The sequence below is a fragment of the Oncorhynchus keta genome, chromosome 12, assembly GCF_023373465.1.
Source record: "Oncorhynchus keta strain PuntledgeMale-10-30-2019 chromosome 12, Oket_V2, whole genome shotgun sequence".
NCBI lineage: Eukaryota > Metazoa > Chordata > Actinopteri > Salmoniformes > Salmonidae > Oncorhynchus > Oncorhynchus keta.
The window spans coordinates 25,565,909-25,588,301 of record NC_068432.1 but is presented as its reverse complement, the minus strand read 5'-3'; the positions used below and the strand labels follow the sequence as shown (position 1 = coordinate 25,588,301).

The 22,393-nt window shown below is 46.9% G+C and overlaps 1 protein-coding gene across 1 annotated transcript in view; it reads right to left on the bottom strand.

Annotated features, from left to right (window-relative positions):
* Positions 1 to 243: 243 nt before the first annotated feature.
* LOC118391161 (autism susceptibility gene 2 protein-like) overlaps positions 244 to 22,393 on the bottom strand; it is a 605,501-nt gene continuing 583,351 nt past the window's right edge. The window contains exons 7-20 of the mRNA XM_052457892.1: positions 11,373 to 11,563; positions 10,997 to 11,334; positions 9,182 to 9,480; positions 7,924 to 8,156; positions 6,537 to 6,581; positions 5,346 to 5,441; positions 5,103 to 5,174; positions 4,943 to 4,972; positions 4,752 to 4,823; positions 4,185 to 4,326; positions 3,643 to 3,723; positions 3,272 to 3,355; positions 2,832 to 3,060; positions 244 to 2,711 (exon numbers count right to left, since the gene is read on the bottom strand). Coding sequence (XP_052313852.1) covers positions 1,391 to 2,711; positions 2,832 to 3,060; positions 3,272 to 3,355; positions 3,643 to 3,723; positions 4,185 to 4,326; positions 4,752 to 4,823; positions 4,943 to 4,972; positions 5,103 to 5,174; positions 5,346 to 5,441; positions 6,537 to 6,581; positions 7,924 to 8,156; positions 9,182 to 9,480; positions 10,997 to 11,334; positions 11,373 to 11,563 — 3,233 coding nt within the window. The 3' untranslated portion in view covers positions 244 to 1,390. The remainder of the gene's footprint in view (positions 2,712 to 2,831; positions 3,061 to 3,271; positions 3,356 to 3,642; positions 3,724 to 4,184; positions 4,327 to 4,751; positions 4,824 to 4,942; positions 4,973 to 5,102; positions 5,175 to 5,345; positions 5,442 to 6,536; positions 6,582 to 7,923; positions 8,157 to 9,181; positions 9,481 to 10,996; positions 11,335 to 11,372; positions 11,564 to 22,393) is intronic.

The following is a 22,393-nucleotide window of genomic DNA, read 5'->3' as shown; positions in this document are numbered from 1 at the left end:
TGATTCTAGAAATACTTTTTTAACGTACATGATTAACAGCAAAAAAGGTTTTTCTTGTTAACAATCTCTCTGCAATACGCATTGACTAACCACTACGGCTCCAGTGGACATTTTTAATGTGGGGTTTTAAAAAACACTGCACAACATCTGGCTCTCACAGAGTTTTGAAGCGCACAACTAAACCTTCAGTGGACTACTAAAATAGATCTCTGCTCATTAGAAACAAACTATCCATAGTTTAGACCGTCTTTTTTGTCTTTTTATTTTTTTTTGTAGATACAACAACTTAGGACTTTAATACACTGTTAGATAAACACAACTTATTTCCAAACACATACTGTACACTCCTTTAGAAGGGATAATGTGGTGTATTTTTGTAAATGTGCTGTATTCTCTCCAAAACAAGACTAGTAGTGGGAGTAGTGTGAGTTGAGTTGTTGGGGTAACTGATAAGTAAGGGATCTCTCTCACTTTAAACTGTCTGTTCGGCGACTTCAGGCATTGGAATTCCTCTGAAAATAAAAATAGCTCTATAATAGACATTTTAAGGATTGTCACCACAACTTTGTATAATTTTTAAGAAAATTGTTTTACATTTGCCCAACCATTGTACGGTATAGTGTAAATTCTACAAGCACTATTTCATTTCAGTTATATATACATTATAATGGTTTTGTGAGATCTTGGTTGTGGAGAGAATACAGTGTTTTCAGAGTTAGTTGGGGTGGGGACCAGGCTGGCTTTCAGAGTGTAAGCCCAGACATTTGTTGCATAGTTGAATGGGGGGTATGGTGGTCTCTGGTACAATGCTTTTTCTGCCGCGTCAAGCAAAAACCAATCAGCAAAAAGCACATTCTACCCTTCCTCCTTCTTAATAATAGTCCTCTATTTACATTTGTTCAAAGTAAAGCTTTCAAAACACCCTTTTGCATATTTGTACCTTGATTTGTTCCTTAAGGAGTGAGCATGTCGACTGTACACATATCTACACACTTTGCTGCCTGTCAATGCATTGAAGTACCTGTACATTCCAAAATGTCTTTGTGAGGGGGCCGTTTCTATGAGCCTACACACCTTCAGGGTATTCCAGGCCGCTTTCTATACAAGAGAACAATACACACAAAAAGCAGGAGCAAACTGGAAAAAAGAGTTTAGTAAAATCTCATTTTTTGTTTACATAATTTCATCCCCCTCCCCCCCCTTTTTAAAAACAAAAACATCATCTGTGGGTGTTTTTCAACCACATATTATTCACAGCTATGGTACAGTCTAGTTTTCCCAAAGCTAAGTGCTTGGTGTGAGTTCAGTGTTAGTAATTCTGTCAGACACAGGGTATGGGGCAGAATCTGCCTGTAGTCCAGGGTGAGGCTGGGTTTGCACCCCGCTCCGTTCACCGTGCCTCTATGTCTTTGTGGTTGTGGGCTGACGGTCTGTCTCTGATGTCTGTGGTGAGTGGCATAGTCCGTCTGGGGGATCCTGGCCTGGCACCCAGCGTGGGGATAAGGGGGGGCGGGGCGCTCAGGGAGGCCGTGGGCGGTGTTTTGTTCAGGATACCATTCTGGTGGGCTGCGGCTGCGGCAGCGTGGGCGGCATACGCTGCAGCGGCGGCCGAGGGGCTGACCCTGGAGTAGTGCATGCTGGGTAATCCGGGGGCCATGAGGCCAGGGTGGGGGTGTGGCAGGTGGCCTTCCAGGGCCGGGTGGTGCATGGCGACGTGTAGGCGGCCGTGCTCGTAGTCCTCTCTGAGCATGTGCAGGCGCTCGCGCTCCTCCAGGTGGGCCCGGGCCTCCTGCTCCCGGCGCTGCTCCAGGACAAGAGGGTGGTGGTGGTCGCGGTTAAAGTCATGAGACTCTCGGTCCCTGTAGGAGCGTTCTGCCTCGTAGAGGCGCTGCCCGGCCAGCCGGTGCAGGGGGTCGTTTCTCAGCAGCAGTTCCCTGGTCAGAGGGTCCCGTCTGTGGATGTCCAGGCCCCTGTACGGGTCCCTCATGGGGTCCCAGTGGAAGGCTGGGTAGGGGAACCTCTCTGCCCCTGGTATGGGGCTAATGCCCATGAAGGGGGCCACCATTCGAGTCCTCTCGAGGCCGCTGATGCTGTTCATTGGGTGGACGCCCGCCATGCCCATGGGCATTGCCATGGAGGAGGCGGGGTGGGTGTGGAAGCTGGGCGCGGGGGGCACCTGGGGCGGGTGTGGGTGGATGTGAGGGTGTGGATGAGAGGGGGGCCTGTCCCTGTCCGCAGGGCTGTCCTGCTCCTCTTTCCTCTCCTCCTTTACCTTCACCTCGTTGTTGTTCTTCTTGTGGTGCTCATATGGAGAGGGCAGCTCTCCCTTCTTCTCCATCAGGGCCTCCCTCTCCCCCCTCCCCAGGCCCCCGTTGGGCCGGTCCAGGCTGGTCTGGCGGATGTAGGGTGAGGTCGTCCCTCTGCCATTGGCCTTGTCCTCAGACACCCGCACATCGTGGATGATTGGCGTTGTGTCCTTGTCGCTGTGGTGATTTTCTTTGAGCTTGTGCTCGTCTGTGCCGTTGTCCTTCCAGGATTCGGGGTGCTCCCTGTCCCTGTCTCGGTCTTTGGGCTTGTCCTTATCCCTGGGGGGTTCGCTGGGGGGCAGGTGGTTCCTTGGGGGCTCCGGGGGACGGCTGTGACCCAACAGGCTGATGGGGTTGATGGGGACTGGGGACGGATGCGTCTGGTGACGCTTCTCCATGGCTTCCCTGGATGGACACACACAACAATGGGCTTTAAAGTCATATTTCAATTTGTATCACTAGTTCATTGTTTGTCAGTGGTATAACTTTAGGGTACATTCAGAGTTGTCTCTTCATAACACCCACCTCTCCTTGTCATCTTTGTTGACGGAGGAAGTGTCTCGCTTGTCTGAGTCTCGGTCTCTCTCGTGGGAGCTGACTGAAGCGCTCCTCTCCGAGTCGCCAGGTTTCAGCCAGGGTGGAGGGGTGGGGAAGGAGGGCGGTGTGCGGTGCAGCCGGTTCCACGGCTCGTGATTGTTGCTGAAGTGCTGCTGTGCATTGGGGCTGTCTTTATGGCCAAACACAGAGTTAGGCGCTGTTAGGGATTCAACACACGGAAAGAAGAAAAGACCAAAACACAAGTTAAAAGGCATATCTCCCTGGTGTGATGGTCGGTCAACTCTAACGTTAGAATTCCATGAATACCACAAGCAACGTTTGATTTTCATTTTCAGAATCTGACAGGAAATCCAAATGATTGGTTGTCAAATACACGTATACATTGTTGTCATGGAGATGAAACTCACTTAGTGCTGGGTTTCCAAGCCCACCAAAGGCTGCTGTGCTGAGAGAGGCGAGTCCTCCAAATGAGGGAGGCCTACTGAATGGCTCTGAGGGAGGGAGAGAGAAACAGGCAGAGAGAGAGTGGGAGGGAGAGAGAGTCAGGCAGACAGAGAGAGATAGTGGGAGGGATAGAGAATGAGCACGGGAGGGAGGAGAGAGCAAACACAGTCAGCACCCTCTCTATATTGCTCCTTTACAGTGTCAACCAGCTTCTGAAACAGACACTGTACTTCTCAGTGCTCCATACACCCTCAAAATCAATTGAAATGCTACGTTTTTATCTCTTTAAATCAAGTTTGACTTGACTAGGTGTACTGTGTGGGCTGCGCCTTACCTAAGTGAGGTGCAGGGGTGAGGAAGTTGCCAGGGTGGTGGGACGGGTGGCCGAACGGGCCGGCTGACGGGTGTGTAGAACCTGACATGGGAAAGAGAGTTGATGTAAGACATCTTCATGATAGAAAAACTAGATATTCATCTCCCTTAGCTTAGTCATGTGTAATGTAGCTCAAATATTTGATTGTAGCATCATAGCTTCCCTAATGATTTTCACCTGAGATGCAATGTAGGAAAGATAACCAGGATGCGTCCCTTTTTAGAGGCAAGAGCATTGATCTCAACATATAATCGGTAACCTATGTGGAGACCGGTGCTTTGCCTTGACACGCCATGTTAAAAATAGACCATGGGGCCAGTGGGATTGATCGAGCTCTGTGGGGAGAGGAGGTCCTGGAGATATTGTGTCAATCATAGAAATACAATGACCCATGAGTGTTCCAGTCAAATTGTTCTGGTCTGAAGGGCTTTGTCCCTTCTGGTAATCTAATTTCTATGGTGTCAATCTACCTTTACCCAGGACACTAACCAACTCGCACTCACCTGCTGCTGAGAAGAGCGTGGCAGGACGTGCTAAGTCGTGGGGGTGGTGCATCGCTCCAAAGAGGCTGGGGCCGGGGGGTCGACTCAGGAACTCCGGCTTGAGCCCAAAGTCCAGCTTGTGTGGGTCGACCTGCATCTGCTGCTGGAAGACGCCAGACAGGGAGAAACAGCACATGAAAAAGCCATCGCCTACACAGCAGCAGAAGGGGTATCTGAGAGCTAAGGCGTGAAGCTGATCGCCGTATGCGAGTAAAGTAACATTTCCTATACTTTCATTGCATATCTGCAAAAGATGGGTTAACGCTCGTGCAAATAAAACATATGTGTAAACAACATTTTCCCTCCAGTACACCACTGAAGATACCACAAGATGGCAGTCCTCTTATAAGACTCTCTCTCAATACTGTCTCTCTCCAGGAGGGGAGCTGGATTATACTACCAATGTAACTGACTTGGGGCTTAGATGATAAAATATTGGGGTTTAGAGAACCACACTATAGTGAAGCACAACAGACAGTGTTTCTCTACAGTCTGTGAGTGGAAGGAAGTGCAAAGGGGAGGTCTCACCTTGACTTTCTGTTGGTGGTGGTAGATCTGCCAGGCCATATGGACATGCATGGCACACCACTTCCCTGGTTTCTGGACAAACGCAAAACAAGGAGATATGGTTAACCTCAAAGGCAGGATTCTCAAGGACACATTATGGGACGTTTATTTTTAGTTTTCTTTTAGGGGAGAGAGAACTAAAGCATTCCTACCCTGAGAATGGGCCGAAATGGATCCGTTAGCTAGAAGAGAGAAAGCGGGAGAGTTAGAGAGGGGGGCTCAGTTACTTTCATGTCTCCCAGGTGTTGTTATTTAGCAACTATGCGTGGCTTCACTATTGAATGTGTGAGTGTGTCCAGACAGGGTGCTTACCCTGGGGTCCTTGTGTAAGAGTGTGTGTGGGACTGCTCCAGGTCTTGAGGCCACATCCAGTGGGTTAGAAGTCTACAGAACACAGAGAGAGCTCATTGTGAGAGGAGGTATGGGGAGCACCGTCTCTGTCTTTAGTGTGTATTCTGATAACGTATGTTAATTAAGCTGTGTGTTGGCCGTCAGAGCACCCTCTACAATGAAGATGTGTTTGTCATGTTCACTCCTAGAGTGTGTGGCCCCTACCTTGGGCTGGAAGGCCCCCTGCAGCGAGCCGAATGGCCCGTTTGGAGGGATCACTGGAGGAATGCCGGACACGCCCGGGGGGTAGGAGTGGAACAGCTGAGAACAGAAGAGAGGAGTGAGGATGGGTGTGGTGTTGTTCCGACAGAGGAGAAGGAGCTGGATGAACACTGAGATGGAGGAGGGAGGGGCCATGATGACATGACAGGGTACAGGGGGGCTGGGGGGGGATAACATGGCAGACATGATGATGTCACAACAAACCCACCATAACTAGGGATCAACATCCAGACCGCCGTCAGTCAGGTAGCTACAACTGTCACTGTCCTTAGTGGCTCAAAGTGTTTCACAAAACTAAAGCAGTTACACAGTTACACTTTTATAATGGTACTGAAATCACCAGGTATTTACTAAGCACTAACATGGAAATTACACATTAATAACCTATGAGTTACTTATTAGCCACTAAAACAAATCTACAGTTATTGTCTAGTCTTAGCTAGTGTCACCAGAAAGAATCCTCCTATACAATCACAACGGGTGTCTGTTGAGGCTTACATAATATACTTCCACATTAATGAACACATTTTAAAGAGGGGTTATCCAGCCTAACGGTGGTGATAGTAGTGAGACGAATTAAGACCAAACTCTGACTAACATGTAATTGCTACTCTGATTCACAACATGCACAGCAGTTGAATTGCCGCTGAATAGCAGAGCAGTAATTGAAGGCAGAGGTCAAGTGTGGTGGAGACAAAAGCATTTAGCGGCGCACACACACACACACACACACACACACACACACACACACACACACACACACACACACACACACACACACACACACACACACACACACACACACACACACACACACACACACACACACACACACACACACTTGGTGCAGCCATTGAACTAAAATGAGAATTTGTCCTATTCACTTGAGTAGGAAGGGGGGTTGCAATGATTCAGCCAGGTTCCATCGTGTGAATGGTACAATGAATGAGCAAGCAGGCAGTCGTGTTAGCAGACAGACAGGATGCTGTATTCTCTCAGAGCCGAAGCAGAGGTGGAGGCATGGGAGCTACTGTGTAAATACACACAGAACTACAACATGAACTAACATGGATAGATGGGTGGAGAGGCACGTACTGAGTGTACAAACTACCCCACAAACACAGAGAAACTCACGCTGTGTCTGTAGAAGGGGTCAACTTTTGTTGGGAATTTTTCAAACTGTAGAAGGAAGGAAATAAACAGAACTAAGAACAGGGAAAGAATATTCCAGCAGCTAAAGAGAAGCTTAATGATCTACATGTGAGACTGCGCAGTTTAGTGAATCAAGAACACAGAGGAGCCATTTGACCACATCGTTATCCTCAGCCCAAACAGCCCTTTCCCTGCCTCTCGCGCTCCCATTTTGTGAGCGACTGAAGAGCTCATAAACTATGCAGCTCTGTGTATCCCTGTGTCTCATTTGGGGAGGTTTTAGTGGTTTAATGTGGACCTAGGGAATACATTTCCCCCAGTCAAGTATAAACACTGCGGCCTTAAAAACACTTTCATGTCCTCATTAGCTGCCAGAGCGCTAGCCAATCTGCCTTTGAGGAATATCTTCAGAGCAATGTAAAATACTCTGTGGTTACAGTAGGTGTGTGTGTGTGTGTGTGTGTGTGTGTGTGTGTGTGTGTGTGTGTGTGTGTGTGTGTGTGTGTGTGTGTGTGTGTGTGTGTGTGTGTGTGTGTGTGTGTGTGTGTGTGTGTGTGTGGTCTTATTCTTCTATCCTTGTGGGGACATTTCCTACGTTCCCACGAGGACAAAGGCTATTTTAAGCTTAGGGGTTAAGGTTAGGGTAAGGTTTAGGGAAAATAGGATTTTGAATTGAAATTTATTTCAGGTCCTCACAAGGATAGAAAAACAAGTGTGTGTGTGTCCGTTGTCTGGGACCATGGGTGTGTTGTGTGTGTTAGAGAGAGGACTGGTGAGAAGGCCTGTATCAGCAGGACAGCCTGTGGCCCCAGACAAACAGCGGGGCTCCAAACCCAAAGCATTCTCCTATAATGAAAACTCAACTAACTACAGTACATGATGTCATTTAAGACAGAATGATTAAACTGGTATTATGTTCTCAAAGCTGGCACAGAATTAAACAACTCTGCCTCGGGGGCAGTTATTGCCAATTTAGCAAAAGCTGGATTCAAGTTTGGGGTGCCCAAAATATTCCAGAGAAAACACTAGAAAGAGTTTTTGGGAGAAGAAAGGCATCATTGTGGTAAAGAATGGAGAAACACATGGTTACTATTAGAAGGCACGCTACAAAAAACTGTTTTCCTCCAGCAAGACTAGGACTACCTTATAGTACCAATACTGTATTAAAACAGCCGTGTTCAAAAACACTACCCTTTCCACCCCATTGTTAATGCACTTTGAGTTTTTTGCTGCAAAAGCTTAATAAAATAAGACATCATCAAACATTGCTATCATTACACCCCCACCTCACCCCCAGTCCACCGCCCCTCCTCCCCAAAACCCACAACCCTCTCGGCCTTCCCCGGAGTGGTGTTCTACTTATCCTCACATTTCTGGCTGGGGTACGCACCATGGGGGGTGCAGGGGTTGGCATGATGGCGTGGGAGAAGGGAGTGAAGGTGTGCTGGTGGGTGTGCTGGTGCGTGTGTTGGTGTTGGTGCTGGTGCTGGTGCTGGTGGAGCTCGGTGCGCAGGTAGGGGGGCGGGCCCAGGGAGGCCCCACGGTCGGCGCTCTGCGAGGCGAGGAAACGGTTGTTGAGCTCCTGGCGCAGCAGGTCTTGTTCTGGAGGAGAGAGAAAAGAGAGGGAGAGAACAGGAGGAAGAGGAGGAGGAAAGAAGAAGACTCATGGTCAGGCCCTGTGTGTGTTTGTCTCTGCCAGATCGGTTCTATAACAGCTACGGAGAAGACGAGGAAGAATACCCATGATAGCGAAAGTGTCTGTTCCAGATCTATTTTAAGTGAGAGTAACAATATCCATGACGGTGCAGTACAACCATTACAGAGGATCTATGGTCACATGTCACATTAAAACCAAGATAGAGAATCAGGATGATCTGGATGACAACGTCCTTGTATCATCTTCACTATGGGAGTCACACAGGACATTCCTGAACGGAGCATGCTGCTTGAAGAGTCAGCAACGTTACTGCAATTATATGAAAACATCTAACCCCATTTTAGACCAGAGCTGTTCATTAACTGACCGGTTCACAACAGGTCGAGGAGAAATAGACAAATGCATTTGACATGCTTTTCAGAAAAAATGATTCTGTATTGACTGTTTTGATTTTCGGTGAGATGAACACATTTCCTTGTGAAAGTAAGAATTGCTCAGAGCGATACCGTTGCTAAATCATAATCCCATTTGATCACAGTTTGGCACGATAGGAGAGGGCATAAGCACTTTCATCACATGGCCTGATTGGAAAGATAGTGTGTGTTGTTTGAGTAACCAAATCAATCAATCAATTAATCAAACCCAACAGAATATAGACAGAGGGAAGGACAGGATGCCTGTCAGCACCTACTGCACTACCATAGACAAACACAGACAGCAGAGTGCAGCTAACACAATCCTGAGTCGTCAGTCTCTGTCTCCTATAAATTAGCACCTAGGTAACCTTATGTCCGTCTCTCTCGCTCCCTGTCACAGTTTGACATGTCTTGTGCTCCACACGCACCTATCATGCCACAAATGACCTGGTTTCTGCCACAACAGCCATGACAATTTACAGCTTTGCACTTTGTTGTTGTGGTGCAGTTCTCCTGCCAGACCAGGTGGGGGGCAGCCTGGTACATGTGCCTACCTGAGTAGGGTGTCCCAGCGGCGGGGTGTCCTCCGGGGACCGGCAGGGTGCTAGACGTCAGTGGCGGAGGTGGGGGCAAGACTGCTGGAGGCGCAAACATATTGGGGTGATGGGGGTGTGGCGATGACTGCAGGGCGGGGGGGAAGCCGTGGGGAGCAATCTGATTGGCTGGGATGGTCAGGGGGAAGGCGGTGGCTGCTGCTGCAGCGACTGAGCCAGATGGCGGGAGGTGGGGTAGGTGTGGGGACGGGCCAGCGGGGCCGTGGGGCTTGGTACCGCCCGGAGTACTGCTCCGACTGCTGTTTGAGAGAGAAGGGGAGAGAAGGGGAGAGAGAAAAAAAATGATATCACTTCCACATGTCAACTCTTCCCCCTATTTATAGTAGATATGAAGCTCTAATAGACAGAAAGGTTTCACATCCCATTAAATGTTTTGTCATACCCGTGGTATATGGTCTGATATACCTACAGCTGTCAGCCAATCAGCATTCAGGGCTCAAACCACCCAGTTTATAAGTGCAATTATAAACTGGGTGGTTTGAGCCCTGAATGCTGATTGCCTGACAGCTGTGGTATATGAGACCGTATACCACGGGAATGACAAAACATTTATTTTTACTGCTCTAATTACATTAGTAACCAGTTTATAATAGCAATAAGGCACCTCTGAGGTATGGGCTGTTTTCAAAACTCTGCGTAAGATCAGCCCGAAGCCGTGGTATATTGGCCATATACCACACCCCCTCGGGCCTTATTGCTAAAATAACCACCACTGGCAAACATTATAGAACAGCATCTGTGTTTGAACACTTCTCTAGTTGAAGGGATACTTCGGGATTTTGGCACTGATGTTCTTTATCCACTTCCCCAGAGTCAGATGAACTTGTGGATACCATTTATATGTCTCTGTGTCCAGTATGAAGGAAGTTAGCGGTCGTTTCATGAGCCAATCCTACTGGCTTTAGTGCAATGAAGACTGGAAGTCTATGGGTATCTGCTCGCATGCTAGTAGATACCCATAGACTTCCAGTCATTTAGCTAACACTAATTATCATTATCAAACTACCACTAACTTCCTTCATACTGGACACAGAGACATACACATGGTATCCACAAGTTCATCTGACTCTGGGGAAGTAGATAAAGAACATCAGTGCCAAAATCCCAAATGATCCCTTTAAGCAGCTCCAGAGGTACATGCATAAAAAAGGACAGAGCAAGAGAGAGGAAGAGACCAGGCAGAGAGCCTGTTGTTGTGTGTGTGGGTTTCTCCCTCTGAGACTCATGTAGCAGTATCTTAACAAGCTAAGCCCAAAAGCTTATTAGCAGCTGCCGCCTGTCTCCATAACCACCATGTGATTATTCACAGAGGCTGCCAGACCCGTTGGCACACTGGCAGAGGGTTCCAGTCACAGAGCCAGCTCCTCCCTGAGACGGAGAGCCTTCGCTGGGACTGGGGCTGAGTGGGGCTCTGAGGCGGCTATCCTGGAGCGCTGAATTAAAGCACAGTATGCTGCTTGACAATGGGTGGTGGAACAGCTAGCTGATCCATAGAGATCGGTAAAGAGCTGTGACTGGTAGGTAGAGAGCTGAAGGCTACTATCAGCGGATGACAATGTGGGTGGTAAATAAATCCAAGCACTTATCGCTCAGCTGGAGAGGCGGTGGTTTAACTACCCTGGTGAGAGTCAGCGATGTTCTTTGGCTGGAGGGTCTCAGCGCATTACTAACTCAAGGTTTGATCTTGCCAATCATTTACATGCTGACATAAGATAAGAGTTTGAATACTTTCAGGTAAATAGACTTGGGACTCACCTGAGGCCGTTGAAGCTAAGGCTATTGCTGTAGGCAGACAGGGGGCGAGGGTGTGGCCCACAGCGTGAGGGAGGGCGATGAAGCCTGGCCTGGCTCTGGCTGGGGTGGTGGGCCGGTAGGGCGGGAGACGGAAGGTGTGGGTGCAGGCTGGCGGTGGGCGGAGGCCGCGGGTGGGGCAGGGGCTGAGGCTGGTGCTGGGGCCTGGGTTGGGGGGGCTGCGAGGGCTCTTGGCCCTGAGCGAGAGGCAGGACTTCAGGGATCTGAGGCCTGAGGGAAGCCTCTGAGCGTGGGGGCTGGTGGACAGGTACCTGGGCCTGACGGGAGCTGGGGGGAAAGGGCTGGGTCTGGGAGGAGGATAGGGACAGAGGCAGGGGGCGGGCAGCTGCACAGGGCTGCGGGGGTAGGGGCTGCTTGGGAGCACTGGGAGCGGGGGAGGCACGAGGGCTTCCCTGCAGCTTTCCAGGCTCTTCTCCTGGCTGCGCTCTAGGCCTGACACCTTGGGGAGGCCCAGGCCGCCACGCTCCTGGCTGTCATTGGTGGAGACTGCATTGATGCTGAAATCTGGAACTGTGGACAGAGAGAGGGAAACACAAAAAGAGAGACTGGTCAGTACTTCATTCACAGATACGGTTCATATTGAATCACACAGACTGCTCACTCCAACAAATAAGAACTCCACAAGAGCTTCCAAACACTAGACAAACTCTGCTCATTTCTACAGAACAGTCCATTGATAAAGTCCATTAATAGTACGATATACAGGATGCAAGACCTCAACAGAGCCCCTCTACAGTGCTTGTACATGGCAGGTAGGTCCTACTCAGACAGACACTGTGCTGAAGCATCAACAGTCAGCTCCCTGCATGGTGTATGAGCTGGAGCAGGAAGACTAATGGAGGATGACAGTGCATACCCAACCAGTAATTAACGTTTCTCTCTGGGCTTCTGGGGGCACGCATGCACGCACACACTGGCTAAATCTCTGCAGAGCTGATGATTGGGCCAGTACCGCAGGGCCGTGGCAGTGAGGCAGGCAGCCCTCTGGAGTTCCACTATAGCAGACTAAAGCCTCTGAGGTGGCTCTCTCTGTAGTATTGTTGCTAGGCTGGTCCCAGGGGCCCCTGGCCTCATAGAGGAAGACCCAAGGGCCCCAGGGACCGGCCTAGCAGTAATATGACAGAGAGACAGCTTACAGACAGAGAGCAGACCACGCCTGGTCACCTGTCTCTCCGCCTGCCTCTCTCTCTCTCTCTCTCTCTCTCTCTCTCTCTCTCTCTCTCTCTCTCTCTCGGGCTCCATACAAAGCCATCCATTACCAGTAGAATGTTAAACAGGGATTTAAGCACCAGGGCACATGTGACACCATCATTAGGGGTCAGGCCAGATAATGCCTGGCCAGCAGCAGATAGACCAAGGGATCAATATCTATTATCTGCTGTAACAGCTATTGACCACCACTGCTCTCCGGAGAGATGAGACAGTGCAAGACATCTGTCAGCGGGAGAACAAAAAACACACACACACTCTGCAGATAAAGTGTATCCTTCTGAACTGGCACACTTTGTCAGATCATTACGACATTTCAACATAGCCTATATCAGGGTTCACCAATTGGCAGCTTTGATTCGGTCCCCCAAGTGTTCTGAGCAACAACATAAACAAGTTCATTTTTCTGTTTTGTTTTTACATAAAATACTGTAAAAACACCAGGGAATCCGCTTCAAGTGATTTTCATTTTGGCAATCTGTTCAGAAGTATTCCCACGCATAATAGAGTGATACACTGTATGAGATCGTATACAAATGTAAGCAAGGTTTGAAAATATTATGCTTTAGTCAAATATATGATCTGTTTGGCGTTCCAGTCTAGTAATGATTTGTAATTATGTTCCGGTCCCCAGACCAAAACGCCCAGCGGGTGAATCTTGTTGATGATCCTGGGCTTTATAAAACCTATTAAATACAACGGGAAGGTCCATCAGCAGAAAAATCCTCCGCAAAATGTTTGATTCTAAAACGTCAACCAGGCCACAATAAAATGTGCACAATGTCTGTTTTCTGTAGTCTAATATGGTACTGACTCGCACCACTCAGGCTGGCTCTAATGCACACTAACACCAGTCAGTGTCCGTCTATATTCAGACCAGATCCATGCCATAGTCCACGCCAATCTGCCCCGCTCGCCCACGACACCAACTTCTACAGAGGCTCCTTCTAGGTAGAAAACATGCCTGGAGTAAGAGATGGACAGATGGAGGGCGAGCCTCCTAATTCTCCATCCCCCCTTTCTTTCCCCCTGAGGTCGCTGGGCTTGTTTTGAGAATGTGCTAATAGGAAACGTTGAAAAGAAGGTGTCTCTTCTCCTCGTAATGAAGACTCCTGGGCCAGGAGGAGGATAGGAGCAGAGGAGATGTGTACACCTCTTCCCATGAGAGGTCATTTGTCAGTCTCCTTGATCCCTGGAAACAAATACACCCCCGCCCTGTTGGTTCCTTACAAGAACCAGCCCTGCTGTTTTCCTATCCCAACATGTCATTATCTTGTGTTTTTAAGTAGTAGTGGGGCAGTGGGCCCATGAATGTGCTGGTTTATATCACATCTGAATGGGGAAGAAATGAATGAGGCCTGTTGGAGGTTATTTGTTCATTTCTTACGGTTTGAGGTGGTGGTGATGCCAAGGGCTGGATTTAAGGCTCAGGGGAACTGAGGGGCTTAGAGTGGGGTGGTGGGCGAGCAGAGAAAAGCAGAACAGCCATTCATTAAGATGGGTGTCTGGGGACAGAGGCGAGGGGTTTAAGAGCACCACTCATTATCCAGGGGTGAGCCCCCTGTAACCCCCTCTAACCACTTACAGAACATTAACTACACCCCCACTGCTGCCACTGGGACTACATTAGACGAGGGGGGTATGGATGTTCAATAAACAAAATAGAGAATGCAATACTAGGAAAAAGGGTGAGTAAGGCGACAAAACACACCCTCCCTCTCTGTTGTGTAGCTGGAGACTGTCCTGACAGATGTATAGGGGTACAGACCTCTGGGGCATCCCAACACTCAGTCCCTCTCCCCTTCTCCCTGTCTCTCTGTCCCATTCCTCCCCTAAATAGCCCCATCACACATTCTTAACCCACACGCTATCCCTTCACCCACAGGATCCAATGGAGTCAGGGGTTACATCGCTTCAACCACACAAAACCATTGCAGCAAACAGCCTAGCTATGAGCTATCAGCTCCAAATATCCGGATGGACATCTTCACTAAGTCTGTCTCTCTGTTGGCCCGGGGATAGCCTAGTCCCAGATCTGTTTGTGCGGTCTTACCAACTCCAACTCCTAATATGCGACAATGATCATAAGAGTTGACAAGACAGTACAAACAGATCGGCCGTCAGCTAGCCCGGGGATAGATTGTGGTCTGAGACACACAGTGAGGGAAGACAATGATGAGAGCTGAAGTGAAGCTAAGAGGCTATATATCCTTATCCAAACTCCATGATGCAAGAGACAGGAGGCTCAGAGGACACCAAACTGTCCAGCCTGCTCAGTGTCGAACTCCCAGCATCTAACAGTCGTCAGCAGCAGCAGCAGCAGCCGGTCTGCTCCAGTGATGCTGAGGCCTACTGAGTATGACCCTCGTGGTTCAGAGGACACAAAACATTCTTATTGAACAAACATAACTCTACAACACTTAGGGTTCAAAGACCAGAGATAGCAAGCTAGAGGGAAGGTGATAATTTTCATTTAACCATCCATCAAGCCAAGAGCTCATTTGGATAGAGTAACTAGAGAGTGCTGTGCTGTGCTGACATCTGTGCACCTGTTGAGATGTGGAAGGAAACAGGTGCTACTGAAAGGAAACACGCTGCCAGGAAATGTGGGGGAAAACTGAGCCAACTCTGGTTAACCCTGCTTTGTCTCTCTGTGTGAGAGAGAGAGAGAGAGAGAGAGAGAGAGAGAGAGAGAGAGAGAGAGAGAGAGAGAGAGAGAGAGAGAGAGAGAGAGAGAGAGAGAGAGACAGAGACAGAGAGAGAGAGAGAGAGAGAGAGAGAGAGAGAGTTAGAGATAGAGAGAGAGAGAGAGAGAGAGAGAGAGAGAGAGAGAGAGAGAGAGAGAGAGAGAGAGAGAGAGAACATTTGGAAACAAGGACTGATCACCCCAAGAGACAAATTTGACCCCAATAACTTACATGGAATATGCGTCAACAGTAACCTTGGGAAAATCATCTGCATTATCATTAACAGCAGACTCGTACATTTCCTCAATGAAAACAATGTACTGAGCAAATGTCAAATTGGCTTTTTACCAAATTACCATACAACAGACCATGTATTCACCCTGCACACCCTAATTGACAACCAAACAAACCAAAACAAAGGCAAAGTCTTCTCATGCTTTAAAAAAAGCCTTAGACTCAATTTGGCATGAGGGTCTGCTATACAAACTGATGGAAAGTGGTGTTGGGGGTAAAACATACGACATTATAAAATCCATGTACACAAACAACAAGTGTGCGGTTATAATGGGCAAAAAACACACAAATTTATTCACAAAGGGTTGTGGGGTGAGACAGGGATGCAGCTTAAGCCCCACCCTCTTCAACATATATATCAACGAATTGGCGCGGGCACTAGAAAAGTCTGCAGCACCCGGCCTCACCCTACAAGAATCCGAAGTCAAATGTCTACTGTTTGCTGATGATCTGGCGCTTCTGTCACCAACCAAGGAGGGCCTACAGCAGCACCTAGATCTTATGCACAGATTCTGTCAGACCTGGGCCCTGACAGTAAATCTCAGTAAGACCAAAATAATGGTGTTCCAAAAAAGGTCCAGTCACCAGGACCACAAATACAAATTCCATCTAGACACTGTTGCCCTAGAGCGTACAAAAAACTATACATACCTTGGCCTAAACATCAGCACCACAGGTAACTTCCACAAAGCTGTGAACGATCTGAGAGACAAGGCAAGAAGGGCATTCTATGCCATCAAAAGGAACATAAATGTTAAAATACTTGAATCAGTCATAGAGCCCATTGCCCTTTATGTTTGTGAGGTCTGGGGTCCGTTCACCAACCAAGACTTCACAAAATGGGACAAACACCAAATTGAGACTCTGCACGCAGAATTCTGCAAAAATATCCTCCATGTACAACGTAGAACACCAAATAATGCATGCAGAGCAGAATAAGGCCAATACCCACTAATTATCAAAATCCAGAAAAGAGCCATTAAATTCTATAACCACCTAAAAGGAAGCGATTCCCAAACCTTCCATAACAAACCCATCACCGACAGAGAGATGAACCTGGAGAAGAGTCCCTAAGCAAGCTGGTCCTGGGGCTCTGTTCACAAACACAAACACACCCTACAGAACCCCAGGACAGCAGCACAATTAGACCCAACCAAATAATGAGAAAACAAAAATATAATTACTTGACACATTGGAAAGAATTAACAAAACAGAGCAAACTAGAATGCTATTTGGCCCTAAACAGAGAGTACACAGTGGCAGAATACCTGACCACTGTGACTGACCCAAAATTAAGGAAAGCTTTGACTATGTGAGCATAGCCTTGCTATTGAGAAAGGCCGCCGTAGGCAGACATGGCTCTCAAGAGAAGACAGGCTATGTGCTCACTGCCAACAAAATGAGGTGGAAACTGAGCTGCACTTCCTAACCTCCTGCCCAATATATGACCATATTAGAGAGACATATTTCCCTCAGATTACACAAATCCAATTTTGATAAACTCCCATATCTACTGGGTGAAATTCCACAGTGTGCCATCACAGCAGCAAGATGTGTGACCTGTTGCCATGAGAAAAGGGCAACCAGTGAAGAACAAACACCATTGTGTCCTTTAACCATTTGTACATTGTTAAAACACTGTATATATATAATATGACATTTGGATTGCCTTTATTGTTTGGAAACTTCTGTATGTGTAATGTTTACTGTTAATTTGTATTGTTTATTTCACTTAATATATTCACTTTATACTTTATCTACCTCACTTGCTTTGGCAATGTTAACACATGTTTCCCATGCCAATAAAGCCCCTTGAATTGAATTGAATAGAGAGAGAGAGAGAGAGAGAGAGAGAGAGAGAGAGAGACAAAGAGGAGAGAGTGAAGAAGGCGATGCAACAGCAGGTAACCTGTGGTGCGTGCTGCACCATGTTGCAACACACCTGCTCCTTCTTCCCTCTATGTCTGTTGGGGGAAGAGGAACCTAAAAGACTGTGGCCATGACTCTGCGGTTTCAGGGGGATGGTAAAAACAGCCCACCTTGGGAGAACCGCTGACAACCATAATCCCAACTGTCTGTCACAGCAGACAGAGACCTTCAAAGGCCTGGACTCACCCCCCACTCCCTCCCCCCTTCTCTCTTTCTCCATTTCTCCCCCCCTCCCTCTCTGTCTCTCTTTCGATTCCCTATATCTATCTCCCCTCTCTGTCTCTCTTTCGATTCCCTATATCTATCTCCTATCTCTGTCTCTTTCGATTCCCTATATCTATCTCCCCTCTCTGTCTCTCTTTCGATTCCCAATATCTATCTCCTCTCTCTGTCTCTCATTCGATCCCCTATATCTATCTCCTCTCTCTGTCTCTCATTCGATCCCCTATATCTAACTCCTCTCTCTGTCTCTCATTCGATCCCCTATATCTAACTCCTCTCTCTGTCTCTCATTCGATCCCCTATATCTATCTCCTCTCTCTGTATCTCTTTCGATCCCCTATATCTATCTCCTCTCTCTGTCTCTCATTCAATCCCCTATATCTATCTCCTCTCTCTGTCTCTCATTCGATCCCCCATATCTATCTCCTCTCTCTGTCTCTCATTCGATCCCCTATATCTATCTCCTCTCTCTGTATCTCTTTCGATCCCCTATATCTATCTCCTCTCTCTGTCTCTCATTCGATCCCCTATATCTATCTCCTCTCTCTGTATCTCTTTCGATCCCCTATATCTATCTCCTCTCTCTGTCTCTCATTCGATCCCCTATATCTATCTCCTCTCTCTGTCTCTCATTCGATCCCCTATATCTATCTCCTCTCTCTGTCTCTCATTCGATCCCCTATATCTATCTCCTCTCTCTGTATCTCTTTCGATCCCCTATATCTATCTCCTCTCTCTGTCTCTCATTCGATCCCCTATATCTATCTCCTCTCTCTGTATCTCTTTCGATCCCCTATATCTATCTCCTCTCTCTGTCTCTCATTCGATCCTCTATATCTATCTCCTCTCTCTGTCTCTCATTCGATCCCCTATATCTATCTCCTCTCTCTGTCTCTCATTCGATCCCCTATATCTATCTCCTCTCTCTGTCTCTCATTCGATCCCCTATATCTATCTCCTCTCTCTGTATCTCTTTCGATCCCCTATATCTATCTCCTCTCTCTGTCTCTCATTCGATCCCCTATATCTATCTCCTCTCTCTGTATCTCTTTCGATCCCCTATATCTATCTCCTCTCTCTTTCTCTCATTCGATCCCCTATATCTATCTCCTCTCTGTATCTCTTTCTATCCTCTATATCTATCTCCTCTCTCTTTCTCTCATTTGATCCCCTATATCTATCTCCTCTCTCTGTATCTCTTTCGGTCCCCTATATCTATCTCCTCTCTCTGTCTCTCATTCGATCCCCTATATCTATCTCCTCTCTCTGTATCTCTTTCGATCCCCTATATCTATCTCCTCTCTCTGTCTCTCATTCGATCCCCTATATCTATCTCCTCTCTCTGTATCTCTTTCGATCCCCTATATCTATCTCCTCTCTCTGTCTCTCATTCGATCCCCTATATCTATCTCCTCTCTCTGTATCTCTTTCGATCCCCTATATCTATCTCCTCTCTCTGTATCTCTTTCTATCCCCTATATCTATCTCCTCTCTGTGTCTCTCATTCGATCCCCTATATCTATCTCCTCTCTCTGTATCTCTTTCTATCCCCTATATCTATCTCCTCTCTCTGTCTCTCTTTCTATCCCCTATATCTATCTCCTCTCTGTGTCTCTCATTCGATCCCCTATATCTATCTCCTCTCTCTGTATCTCTTTCGATCCCCTATATCTATCTCCTCTCTCTGTCTCTCATTCGATCCCCTATATCTATCTCCTCTCTCTGTCTCTCATTCGATCCCCTATATCTATCTCCTCTCTCTGTCTCTCATTCGATCCCCTATATCTATCTCCTCTCTCTGTATCTCATTCGATCCCCTATATCTATCTCCTCTCTCTGTCTCTCATTCGATCCCCTATATCTATCTCCTCTCTCTGTCTCTCATTCGATCCCCTATATCTATCTCCTCTCTCTGTCTCTCATTCGATCCCCTATATCTATCTCCTCTCTCTGTCTCTCATTCGATCCCCTATATCTATCTCCTCTCTCTGTATCTCTTTCTATCCCCTATATCTATCTCCTCTCTGTATCTCTTTTCGATCCCCTATATCTATCTCCTCTCTCTCTATCTCTTTCTATCTTCTATATCTATCTCCTCTCTCTGTCTCTTTCTATCCCCTATATCTATCTCCTCTCTGTGTCTCTCATTCGATCCCCTATATCTATCTCCTCTCTCTGTATCTCTTTCTATCCCCTATATCTATCTCCTCTCTCTGTATCTCTTTCTATCCCCTATATCTATCTCCTCTCTGTGTCTCTCATTCGATCCCCTATATCTATCTCCTCTCTCTGTATCTCTTTCTATCCCCTATGTCTATCTCCTCTCTCTGTCCCTTTCTCTCTGTATGTCTTTCCTTTTTCTTTCTCTTGGCATCATTAGCAGATACTGCCCCACTCACTCAGTCAGTCAGTAACATTGCTTCAGGTTTAACACATCACTCTGCATCCTGCTTAGAGTTGCAGCCAACCAACTAAAGTGTTCCGCAAGGACTGCAATGCACTTCAGGGATCAGTCACAATCATAAGAAACAGATTAATGTGGTCTAGACAAGATCGTGGGCGTGTTCTCTCTCCATTTCTCGCCTTCCAGCCGGTCCAATAATTATGCATTTAAACAATGGTTGTGTTGTTTCGAGAGACTGCTGCTCCCCCCCCCGACACCTTCCATTTCCAACCACTCCTCCGCCCCGCCGATCCCTGCTTCCTCCCTCCAAAAACAGACAAATAAAATCCAGGAAAGCTGTTTCAAATCAATTAAAGTACATACAGAGCTGAATACCACTGACTACAGTCCGGCCCTCCTCGAAGAGAAAATTACATTTTGCATTTGTCTTCTGTGTAAACATGAATTATAATCAGAGACCCCATGCCGAGGGGTCTGGGGAGAACTCAAACTACTCTGTGTTTTCAGTTGCACTCTGAATCATTTATTCTACTTCTTCAGAAACACTATTCTTACCTACGCACTTCTCAGTAGTTGGTATCAGTGACATGTATTCATGGTTGCCAAAGGAAGCCAGCCCCCCAAATAATAATAATACTATTTTTTAAATTATGTATTTTTCATCTCTCTGTATTTCAGAAATGTCCTAAAATTCACAAGAGGCTGACTGTATCTCACCTGGAGAAAGAATCCGAACGGACATAACAGCGCCTGTCTCAGTATGCGTAGCCCATCTATCTGATGCCGTCTGGTCAAAAAGACCATGACATTGTTGCCACCCACAGCATTGAATGCAAGGGAAGCCAGTGAGCATTTGGCCTCTCTTAATAAAAAAATAATACCCAATCAGCGTTAAGCTAAACTGAGTGAGCTCAGTTGTGAATGGTCCTGGCGCACCCCAAAAAAAAGCCAGTTTAGATTTGGCTTCATACCAATCACATCACATCAGAAGCCAAACGTCATTGACAGAAAACTTGAATTGTTGCATCTCGTTTGGTCATTGTCCTCCGGTGGCTAGCTACAGTAGCTAGCTCAATCACATGTTTAATTAATTAATTTTATTTTATTTCACCTTCATTTAACCAGGTAGGCTAGTTGAGAACAAGTTCTCATTTACAACTGCGGCCTGGCCAAGATAAAGCAAAGCAGTGTGACACAAACAACAACACAGAGTTACACATGGAATAAACAAGCGTACAGTCAATAACACAATAGAAAAATATATACAGTGTTTGCAAATGGCGTGAGGAGGTAAGGCAATAAATAGGCCACAGTAGCAAAGTAATTACAATTTAGCAAATTAACCCTGAAGTGATAGATGAGCAGATGATGATGTGCAAGTAGAAATACTGGTGTGCAAAAGAGCAGAAAAGTAAATAAAAACAATATGGGGATGAGGTAGGTAGATTGGGTGGCCTATTTACAGATGGGCTATGTACAGCTGCAGCTAGTGAGGGAAGAAGTTAGTTAGTGAGGGAAATATAAGTCTCCAGCTTCAGCGATTTTTGCAAATCGTTCCAGTCATTGGCAACAGATAACTGGAAGCAAAGGCGGCCAAAGGTGGTGTTGGATTTGGGGATGACCAGTGAGATATACCTGCTGGAGCGCGTGCTGTGGGTGTTGTTATTGTGACCAGGGCGCTGAGATAAGGCGGAGCTTTACCTAGCATACACTTTTAGATGACCTGGAGCCAGTGGGTCGAATATGTAGTGAGGGCCAGCCGACTAGATCATTCAGGTCGTGGTGGTGGGTGGTATAAGGGGCTTTGGTGACAAAACGGATGGCACTGTGATTGACTGCATCCAGTTTGCTGAGTAGAGTGTTGGAAGCTTTTTGTAAATGACATCGCCAAAGTCGAGGATCGGTAGGATAGTCAGTTTTACGAAGGTATGTTTGGCGGCGTGAGTGAAGGAGGCTTTGCTGCGAAATAGGAAGCCGATTCTAGATTTAAATTTGGATTTGAGATGTTTAATATGAGGCTGGAAGGAGAGTTTACAGTCAGATTTCAAAGTGCTATACAGAAACCCAGTCTAAAACTCTATAAAACCCCAATGGAGACGTAGGAGCACGGTGGCTAGGATAAACTCCCTAGAAAGGAATACCAACCCAGTGTTTGGTATTCAGATTCACCTTATGCAGTCACGTAACAGGCTTTGCAGGCGCGGTTTGCTTGCGCTGGCTGAATACAACTCTCCCATTTTCTGTCCAACAGAGTTTTCATTCAATAGAGTTTATTATATTTATCTTAATCTATCCAGTTAATTCCATTTTTTCCGACAGACTCACTAGAATACACAGAGGGAACAACGGGTTCAGAACATTAGGGATCAATGAAAGGAAGCCATTTAAAAATATGCATATTTGTCTCCGTTTCAGCACCAACTGGTTTAAAAATAATCTTGTAGATTATTTAAACACATTTTAGCGTTAGGAAAGTGTGTGTGACTCGTAAAAAAAACTGGTTTGGAGAGCCTTTACGCACTAAACATAATTTATTCATCCTAAAAGTTGCCATATCAACTTAAATCCATTAAATATTGGAAGGTGAAAAAAGTG